The sequence below is a fragment of the Procambarus clarkii genome, chromosome 11 (assembly GCF_040958095.1).
Source record: "Procambarus clarkii isolate CNS0578487 chromosome 11, FALCON_Pclarkii_2.0, whole genome shotgun sequence".
NCBI lineage: Eukaryota > Metazoa > Arthropoda > Malacostraca > Decapoda > Cambaridae > Procambarus > Procambarus clarkii.
The window spans coordinates 43,433,866-43,444,098 of record NC_091160.1 but is presented as its reverse complement, the minus strand read 5'-3'; the positions used below and the strand labels follow the sequence as shown (position 1 = coordinate 43,444,098).

The window sequence follows — 10,233 nt, the reverse complement described above, 5'->3', positions numbered from 1 at the left end:
ATATATCTGCCAAAGCCACAAGGTGACTGAAGCAAGAAATAAGTTTAACCCGTCCAGGCCGTTTTGAGTGACCTCTCAAGGCGACCTGAGAAAACTTTTTGGCTTTACTCACCTTTCCTTAGTGGCTTAGTGCTTTCTCCTGATAATTACCTTATTTTGGGGTTTGACACCATTAATATTATCAGCTACATAAATCATTTCATGCATTATTTATATATAATATATATATAATATAGTATAAAAACTTTGTTACAAAAAAGGAGTTATATGGTACAAAGATGATTATCATAAGTTGTAGAGTTCCTCCAGCTCCTCAGATGGCGGGCAGAACCCTGAATGCCGTGTGCATTTCCCCTCTGTATCGCCACGCTGAGGCGCTGAAAAAGTAAGCTGACAGCTCAAGGGGTCTCTTGTTGTTTCAATGAGCCTAGAACCCAGTTCCTTCAAAAAACTGGTGGCACTCTTACCGCAGGGGCCGAGTGTCTCAGAAGCAATGGGGACAAAATTGTAGTGGTGATCCAGTTCTCTGTACTTACGGGATTTGGCTGATTCCTTGTGAGTGGCAGCGCCACCTGGTTGTGCAACTCTGAAGTTAATGTAGGTATTAGCCAGGGTTGATACACACGTGTAGTCCCATACCAACTGCTGGCCGTTCTTCCAGGGGTTCACTGTGATACCATCCGGGTGACTAATAAGAGCATCAGAGTTACGGGGCTCTCTCTCAGCTGGGCATCCAGCTGTGGTGAGGCTCCTCTTGATGATGTCGTTAACTTCACTGTGCCTCGAGTGCCATCCCCCTGTGCTTTGGCAGAGTAGGCCATGGTGGTCGTACGTGTCAGCCACCACCTCGCCGCAAATACACCTATATCTGGTGTGGATTGGGGCAGCAAGGCGGAGGGCCACAGCAATTCGGAGGGCGTGTGGTGTGAGACGCGTGCCAGTTGCCGACATTGGGGTTGCTAACAGGAAGTCCCCTGCATGTGGTGCTGCTACTGCTGTGAGGCGAGCGATGTCGTGTTGTGTTGTTGCAGCTTGAGGTCATGGGGACCCATAACCTCAGAGAAGAGAATAAAGAGCATTCTGAGAAAAACTTGCCGTTTGACTGTAAGTACGTAGAGTATGTGTCTCCTCCTAGTCTCCCCCGTTTGTATTATTGCCTTGTTAACGGTACTTATTATAGATGTTACTGTTAGCAGTCATAATGTTGAGAGCCATCCAGTCTAAACTGTCATTAACTGGGAACACCAGGGGTCACTAACGACTGGGAACACCAGGGGTCACTAATGACTGGGAACACCAGGGGTCACTAACGACTGGGAACACCAGGGGTCACTAACGACTGGGAACACCAGGGGTCACTAATGACTGGGAACACCAGGGGTCACTAACGACTGGGAACACCAGGGGTCACTAACGACTGGGAACACCAGGGGTCACTAATGACTGGGAACACCAGGGGTCACTAATGACTGGGAACACCAGGGGTCACTAATGACTGGGTACACCAGGGGTCACTAATGACTGGGAACACCAGGGGTCACTAATGACCCATAAAGACAATAATGTCCCTCTGCGAGAAGTATGGAAGCAGTGGCTGCAGGAGTGACAGTGAAGGCTTCCCTCAACCACTAGCGTCTCAAGACTGAGTAAGAAAAAACAGCCGTTCTTTCGTAAATATTACATTTAAAATGACTTTTTCAACAAGTAATGTTGTTAGATGATGCCCAGTTGGTTTGTTATGGTTGTGTCGTTAACGGCAGTTGATATAAACATTAGAGCTATACAGTATAGCGAGTTCCGTGGCTGCTGGTGGTGTTGTCATAGACTCAGTGTTGGAGAAGAGTGGTGTCATTACGGCAGAGATGAGGCGGCCCCGCAGGCGAGGGTGGTGCACTAGCTCCGCCACCACCACAAGGTTGGCTGAGTGCACTGGCACCAGCGGTCGCGTCCTGGTGCCAGTGGCACACAGCTTGTTGGTGAAGTTGTCTGCCTGGCCCTCACTGGCTGTCTGCCTGGCCCCTGGCCCTCACTGGCTGTCTGCCTGGCCCCTGGCCCTCGCTGCCTGCCTGGTCCCTGGCCCTCACTGGCTGTCTGCCTGGTCCCTGGCCCTCGCTGTCTGCCTGGCCCCTGGCCCTCACTGGCTGTCTGCCTGGCCCCTGGCCCTCGCTGCCTGCCTGGTCCCTGGCCCTCACTGGCTGTCTGCCTGGTCCCTGGCCCTCGCTGTCTGCCTGCCCCTGGCCCTCACTGGCTGTCTGCCTGGTCCCTGGCCCTCGCTGTCTGCCTGGCCCCTGGCCCTCACTGGCTGTCTGCCTGGCCCCTGGCCCTCGCTGTCTGCCTGGCCCCTGGCCCTCACTGGCTGTCTGCCTGGCCCCTGGCCCTCGCTGTCTGCCTGGCCCTCACTGGTTGTCTGCCTGGCTGCCTCCGGCGTGAGTGCTCGTAACACTGACAGGTCGTCTCTCCAAAAGCAAGATTCTTGAGAAGGTTTGGGTGAGTGAGGAGGGTGAAGCATGGCGTGCCAGCACAGCCTGAGGGAGGCCAGTCACCACCACACAACCCTCAACACCTCTCAAAGTTAACCATTCTGGTGTTGGTTGCTCAGAGCTTGAGCGCGTCTTGCACAGCCCGCACCAGGACAGTGCAGGTCCCGGGCCACGTTGTTAAGGAGTGAGAAGCAGCGTTGCAAGCATTGCAGAGGTGGCCGCCGGCCCTGGTGAGTGTGCACCAGCATGGGGCGCCAGGTGACAGGAGTGGGTCAGGCCGTGAGGGCCACACTGCACCTGCTGGTGATCCTGGTGTGGGTGCTGGCCCATGTGTCCTGTGTATCCCTGATAGCTATGTGTCCTCCAGCGGGCCCGGGGAACACCAGCCAGTACTGCAGGTGCGAGCGGGGCACCTTCCGCAGCGGCCGCAACCTCACCATCCTCTGTGACTTTAATAACAAAGAGGTAAGTAAGTAATTAAGTGAACTCGTGATGTCATCAAGGTGCCACTCTCAGTAGAGCGAGACGCGCACACCAACAACCATAGCTTGATCCTGTGTGGGGGAGGGTGAGCACTTACACCACTCCTGTGGGTGGTAGTGGACCCCATACCCATCCTGTGGGTGGTAGTGGACCCCATACCCATCCTGTGGGTGGTAGCAGACCTCATACCCATCCTGTAGGTGGTAGTGGACCCCCATACCCATCCTGTGAGTGGTAGTGGACCCCCATACCCATCCTGTGAGTGGTAGTGGACCCCATACCCATCCTGTGGGTGGTAGTGGACCCCATACCCATCCTGTGAGTGGTAGTGGACCCCCATACCCATCCTGTGAGTGGTAGTGGACCCCCATACCCATCCTGTGGGTGATAGTGGACCCCATACCCATCCTGTGGGTGGTAGTGGACGCCATACCCATCCTGTGGGTGGTCGTGGACCCCATACCCATCCTGTGGGTGGTAGTGGACGCCATATCCATCCTGTGGGTGATAGTGGACCCCATACCCATCCTGTGAGTGGTAGTGGACCCCCATACCCATCCTGTGAGTGGTAGTGGACCCCATACCCATCCTGTGGGTGGTAGTGGACCCCATACCCATCCTGTGAGTGGTAGTGGACCTCCATACCCATCCTGTGAGTGGTAGTGGACCCCCATACCCATCCTGTGAGTGGTAGTGGACCCCCATACCCATCCTGTGGGTGGTAGTGGACGCCATACCCATCCTGTGAGTGGTAGTGGACCCCATACCCATCCTGTGGGTGGTAGTGGACGCCATACCCATCCTGTGGGTGGTAGTGGACGCCATACCCATCCTGTGGGTGGTAGTGGACGCCATACCCATCCTGTGGGTGGTAGTGGACCCCATACCCATCCTGTGAGTGGTAGTGGACCCCCATACCCATCCTGTGGGTGGTAGCAGACCTCATACCCATCCTGTGTGTGTAGTGGACCCCATACCCATCCTGTAGGTGGTAGTGGACCCCATACCCATCCTGTGGGTGGTAGCAGACCTCATACCCATCCTGTAGGTGGTAGTGGACCCCCATACCCATCCTGTGGATGGTAGTGGACCCCATACCCATCCTGTGGGTGGTAGTGGACCCCATACCCATCCTGTGGGTGGTAGTGGACCCCATACCCATCCTGTGGGTGGTAGTGGACCCCATACCCATCCTGTGGGTGGTAGTGGACCCCATACCTATCCTGTGGGTGGTAGTGGACCCCCATACCCATCCTGTGGGTGGTAGTGGACCCCATACACATCCTGTGGGTGGTAGTGGACCCCCATACCCATCCTGTGGGTGGTAGTGGACCCCATACCCATCCTGTGGGTGGTAGCAGACCTCATACCCATACTGTGGGTGGTAGTGGACCCCCATACCCATCCTGTGGGTGGTAGTAAACCCCCATACCCATCCTGTGGGTGGTAGGGGACCCCCATACCCATCCGGTGGGTGGTAGTGGACCCCATACCCATCCTGTGGGTGGTAGCAGACCTCATACCCAAGGGAGCTGTAACACCCAGGACCTCCCCCCCCCTTAGAGTTCACACCCAGGGAAGCCTTCTCCAAGAGGTCAGCCCAGATGACCTCCGGTTTATCTTGTATGTTGATTAAAAAAATTCCTGGGTTAGTCTTAGTCAGCATAGTTTCAAGTATGTAATATTTCATGCAAGGTAATTAGACTCCAGATTCTTATGTGTAAACATCCATGGATCTCCCCCTTTTGGCCAGGTCAGAGGTCAGTCACACACGTAATTAATAACTCCTCTCTTGAAGAGTGTATGGTGAATGTCAAACAAACTTATTGAAAATTCTTGAGTGTTTGTACATGTGTGGCCGATCTTTTACATTCTTGGGGTAGGTAGCAACAGAAAGTTTCCCCTCCCCCCCTGTTGAGTTGTATATAGAGGTCCTGTAGAGACTTAGTTGACAGAGAGTGCTGGACACCGGGGCCCAGAGAGGGCTGTGAAGAACATCTCAGCCAGGGAGAGACAGAGGTCTTAAGGTAATGTGTGTGGTCTCTGAGGTTTTGTTCCATGTCCAAATTTCTTAACTTTTTAACAGTGTTAGAGTAGGATTTATAAGTGGTGATTGACATAATTTTGGTCTCAATAAACTCATGTTAAATTTCCCGTCTGTGTCAATTGTTGAATCCTCTTAGCCTTTTGGATATAGTGGCTGACAACCGTTTTCATAATGACAGTCATAGAAAGTACTCTCCAAGTCAAGCAATGTTTCTTGCCTCGTTGCTTGATATAGTCTCAATGGTCAAAGGCAGATGGTGGCAGCGTATTTCATCCTGTGTAGCATTTCCTTGTTGGCAGTGTACTTTGTAGTTCCGGTGTAACCATCATATGTCAGCTCATAACAGTGTTACCAAGTGCAACCGATGGGGAAGTGTTACTCAGGATAAGTAGTGTTTACATTATTAGTTTAGTGTAACACCACTCTAAATGTAACACCACTATAATGGATACTAAACTAATAATGTAAACACTACTTATCCTGAGTAACACTTCCCCATTGGTTGCACTTGGTAACACTGTTATGGGCTGACATATGATGGTTACACCGGAACCAAAAGGTACACTGCCAACAAGGAAATGCTACACAGGATTAAATACGCTGCCACCATCTGCTTTGACCATTGAGACTATATCAAGCAACGAGGCAAGAAACATTGCTTGACTTGGAGAGTACTTTCTATGACTGTCATTAATTATGAAAACGGTTGTCAGCCACTATATCCAAAAGGCTAAGAGGATTCAACAATTGACACAGACGGGAAATTTAACACGAGTCTATTGAGACCAAACTTATGTCAATCACCACTTATAAATCCTACTCTAACACTGGCAAAAAGTTAAGAAATTTGGACATGGAACATAACCTCAGAGACCACACACATTACCTTAAGACCTCTGTCTCTCCCTGGCTGAGATGTTCTTCACAGCCCTCTCTGGACCCCGGTGTCCGGCACACTCTGTCAACTAAGTCTCTACAGGACCTCTATATACAACTCAACAGGGGGGGAGGGGGAAACTTTCTGTTGCTACCTACCCCAAGAATGTACAAGATCGGCCACACATGTACAAACACTCAAGAATTTTCAATAAGCTTGTTTGACATTCACCATACACTCTTCAAGAGAGGAGTTATTAATTACGTGTGTGACTGACCTCTGACCTGGCCAAAAGGGGGAGATCCATGGATGTTTACACATAAGAATCTGGAGTCTAATTACCTTGCATGAAATATTACATACTTGAAACTATGCTGACTAAGACTAACCCAGGAATTTTTTTAATCAACATACAAGATAAACCGGAGGTCATCTGGGCTGACCTCTTGGAGAAGGCTTCCCTGGGTGTGAACTCTAAGGGGGGGGGGAGGTCCTGGGTGTTAGTGGTAGCAGACCTCTTACCCATCCTGTGGGTGGTAGTGGACCCCAATACCCATCCTGTGGGTGGTAGTGGACCCCAATACCCATCCTGTGGGTGGTAGTGGACCCCAATACCCATCCTGTGGGTGGTAGTGGACCCCAATACCCATCCTGTGGGTGGTAGTGGACCCCAATACCCATCCTGTGGGTGGTAGTGGACCCCAATACCCATCCTGTGGGTGGTAGTGGACCCCAATACCCATCCTGTGGGTGGTAGTGGACCCCAATACCCATCCTGTGGGTGGTAGTGGACCCCAATACCCATCCTGTGGGTGGTAGTGGACCCCAATACCCATCCTGTGGGTGGTAGCAGACCTCATACCCATCCTGTGGGTGGTAGTGGACCCCCATACCCATCCTGTCGGTGGTAGCGGACCCCATACCCATCCTGTGGGTGGTAGCAGACCTCATACCCATCCTGTGGGTGGTAGTGGACCCCATACCCATCCTGTGGGTGGTAGCAGACTCCATACCCATCCTGTGGGTGGTAGTGGACCCCTATACCCATCCTGTGGGTGGTAGCAGACCTCATACCCATCCTGTGGGTGGTAGTGGACCACATACCCATCCTGTGGGTGGGCAACCCGTTCTCGCAAATTTAATAAGTCAATATTGACTTATTAAATATGTGCATAGGTGACATACTTAACATAATAGATACCCTTAAAAAGATTCATAGAAAACACCGACCTTACCTAACCTACTTAGTATGTTAAGATAAGCATCTTATTGCTTCGTAATTACAATTATTACCTAACCTATAATAGGTATAGGTTAAGTAATAATTGTAATTACGAAGCAATAAGATGCTTATCTTAAGATACTAACAAGGTTAGGTAAGGTCGGTGTTTTCTATGAATCTTTTTAAGGGTATCTATTATGTTAAGTATGTCACCTATGCACATATTTAATAAGTCAATATTGACTTATTAAATTTGCGAGAACGGGTTGGGGTGGTAGCAGACCTCATATCCATCCTGTGGTAGTAGTGGACCCCATACCCATCCTGTGGGTGGTAGCAGACCTCATATCCATCCTGTGGGTGGTAGTGGACCCCATACCCATCCTGTGGGTGGTAGTGGACCCCATACCCATCCTGTGGGTGGTAGCAGTCTCCATACCCATCCTGTGGGTGGTAGTGGACCCCCATACCCATCCTGTGGGTGGTAGTGGACCCCCATACCCATCCTGTGGGTAGTAGCAGACCTCATACCCATCCTGTGGGTGGTAGTGGACCCCATACCAATTCTGTGGGTGGTAGCAGACCTCATACCCATCCTGTGGGTGGTAGTGGACCCCATACCCATCCTGTGGGTGGTAGCAGACTCCATACCCATCCTGTGGGTGGTAGTGGACCCCATACCCATCCTGTGGGTGGTAGCAGACTCCATACCCATCCTGTGGGTGGTAGTGGACCCCCATACCCATCCTGTGGGTGGTAGCAGACTCCATACCCATCCTGTGGGTGGTAGTGGACCCACCTCTTCGCTCCCTCGGTGCCTTTAGACAGTTTGTCTTGATCATGTCTTAGGTTAATGTTTTAGACAGTTGCAGGTTTTCATTGACTTGCTGTAGTATATTCGTTACAGAGAATCTTCAGTGTTCGTGTCATTCTACATAAAATTTAGGTCTAATGTAACCATTTTTTGTCACTTCCATTCATATCTGTTGGTTTTGTCGACCTGTTTATGAAATTATCCTTAGCTGCATCTTTTATTATAGGTACCCCCATGTTTCTAGTCTCATGGAGTCTACTTGTTGATGGTTTAGGGAATCAATATCCCCACAGCCTGGTCTTCAATAGGGCCTCCTGCTTGAGAGTCTGACTAATCAGGCTGTTGGAGACTGCTGCTTGCTGTCTGGGTGGGAGTCCTTTGCCTCTCAAACTACTAACCTGTGGTTAAGTAAGTAATTATCAAAGAAGGCACCAAGCCGGGAAGGCTATTTAGCTAACCTGTAGTTAAACTTCCCTACAATTGTAACCACCTCTCCTACCTGTTCAACCAATCTACCCTTCTCTCTCTTTCCTACGAGTTTACACCTTCTCATCCCAACAGGTGAGGTGGTGAAGTAGTCTAAATATGATCATCATTTATAAGTTAAATACCGAGATATTAGTGGTGAAAAGTCACATTTGTTTTCTTCTCATCCTGGTGTATTCAGTCTATAAATATAGATCATCTACAATATAGTCCAGCTATAATATTAGCAGATTACATATTGACTTGTCAACAGAGTGGAAAGTTATATTTTGTACTCACACACTATAAATAGGTTATGTTGCATCTTTGAATGGTCATTCTTTTACAGGATGTTGTACTGTCCAGCGCTTTGTATCCCTTCCGGAGGTTGGGCCTGATGACTGCCTATGTGCGGATCATGAATGCTATCAGTGTGCTGGTGACTGAGGACTTCCTGCTGGAGTGGTTGACGGTGCCATCGGTAGGCTTGGACTTATGGGAGTGTGGGAGGGTCACCGTGGTTCCCACGCCCTGGCAGCTCAATCCCACCGTCCACGGATCCTTCAGTACCTTCGTCGGTGAGCAAACGAATGGTGCCACATCGCCTGCAACTCCTGCATGAGCTCCTGAAGAATAATGCTTATATGACCATTAGAAGCATTGTTCCTGTGTGTTTTCATGTGGTTGAAGGGGTTAGGAATTGGCTCATTGGTCCCCACAGCTCTGCATTTTGGTCAATAGTTGTAATTGTTCTGTGTCCCCTATAGTTGTATCAGACCAGTTCTTGAACCCACTCACTACCTAGCTGTAACTCCCACACCATTCTTAACTACCCTTACATTTAGACACACAGTGAGGTGTCTGGCAGAGCAGGTGTTGCTGGCCACTGGATAGTATACGTCATTGATTCTAAATTTATGGGCCTAGGGCTCAATCTCAAGACAGGACAAAAATGATTTGGCACATTTCCTTGCACCTGATACCTCGTGTCACCTAGCAGTAAATAATTAACCAGGAGCTGGGCAACTGTTGTGGGTTGCATCCTGCAGAAGGTCAACAGTGGGTCTAGCGGGTAACCTTGATAACCCCCCCGTAGTACTGGACTGGTTTCCTATTCCAACAAACTGCAATTGGAAATCTATATCCGTACCAATTCATATAAGAGTGAATATTACACCTAAGAGCTCCAGATATCCAGGTGCTCCTGTAGTAAGTCTCCTCTGCTGCAGGTGTTGGGATCGTCGGCTGCATCGTGCCGTATATCCCTACTGGGTTTCTGCGGGACAAGACGGCTGCAGGATTGAGGATCAGTAGAAGCACAGTAGGAGTCTTCAATAGAGGCTTCCTCAGCAACATCCGTGAGGTATTGATCTCTGTGTACAACGTTTCTGATGTTCACTTTTGTGAAATGTTTTGATGTATTCTCCAATGTGCAGTGTTGCTGGGGTACATAGCATATGTTGAACATTTTTCATGTATACTTCATAAATCCGATATGTATTTACCTAATTGTGCTTGCGGGGGTTGAGCTCTGGCTCTTTTTGGAATGTGAAGCATTCCTGATGTGTACCTAAGTGTGTGTAATGTTTGCAAGCTATTTTCCATATGTAAAGTATCCCTTGTACAGTATATACATATGTAGTATACTTCACAAGTATTAAATTATGTGTAACATTCATTAAGTACAATATACTGTACTGTGTGTGTTTGTCTAACATTCGTGAAGTATATTCTCGTTCTGCTGAACTTAAATCTCTACTGTCATGTCCTCTGATGAATCCAATGATATAAGATGGAGAGCCAGGGTATGGCTTGCCCCCATTAACAGTCCACCTGTGGGATCTG

The 10,233-nt window shown here is 49.5% G+C and overlaps 1 protein-coding gene across 2 annotated transcripts in view; it reads left to right on the top strand.

Annotated features, from left to right (window-relative positions):
- LOC123758435 (uncharacterized) overlaps positions 1-10,233 on the top strand; it is a 52,453-nt gene that overhangs the window by 38,616 nt on the left and 3,604 nt on the right. Inside the window, exons 1-3 of one of the 2 annotated variants that reach the window (XM_045742848.2) lie at positions 1,002-2,945; positions 8,738-8,966; positions 9,618-9,751. In XM_045742848.2, coding sequence (XP_045598804.2) covers positions 2,727-2,945; positions 8,738-8,966; positions 9,618-9,751 — 582 coding nt within the window. In that variant the 5' untranslated portion in view covers positions 1,002-2,726. Of the gene's footprint in view, positions 1-1,001; positions 2,946-8,737; positions 8,967-9,617; positions 9,752-10,233 lie in introns of those variants that run through there. The other variant, XM_045742849.2, reaches the window with a different exon arrangement.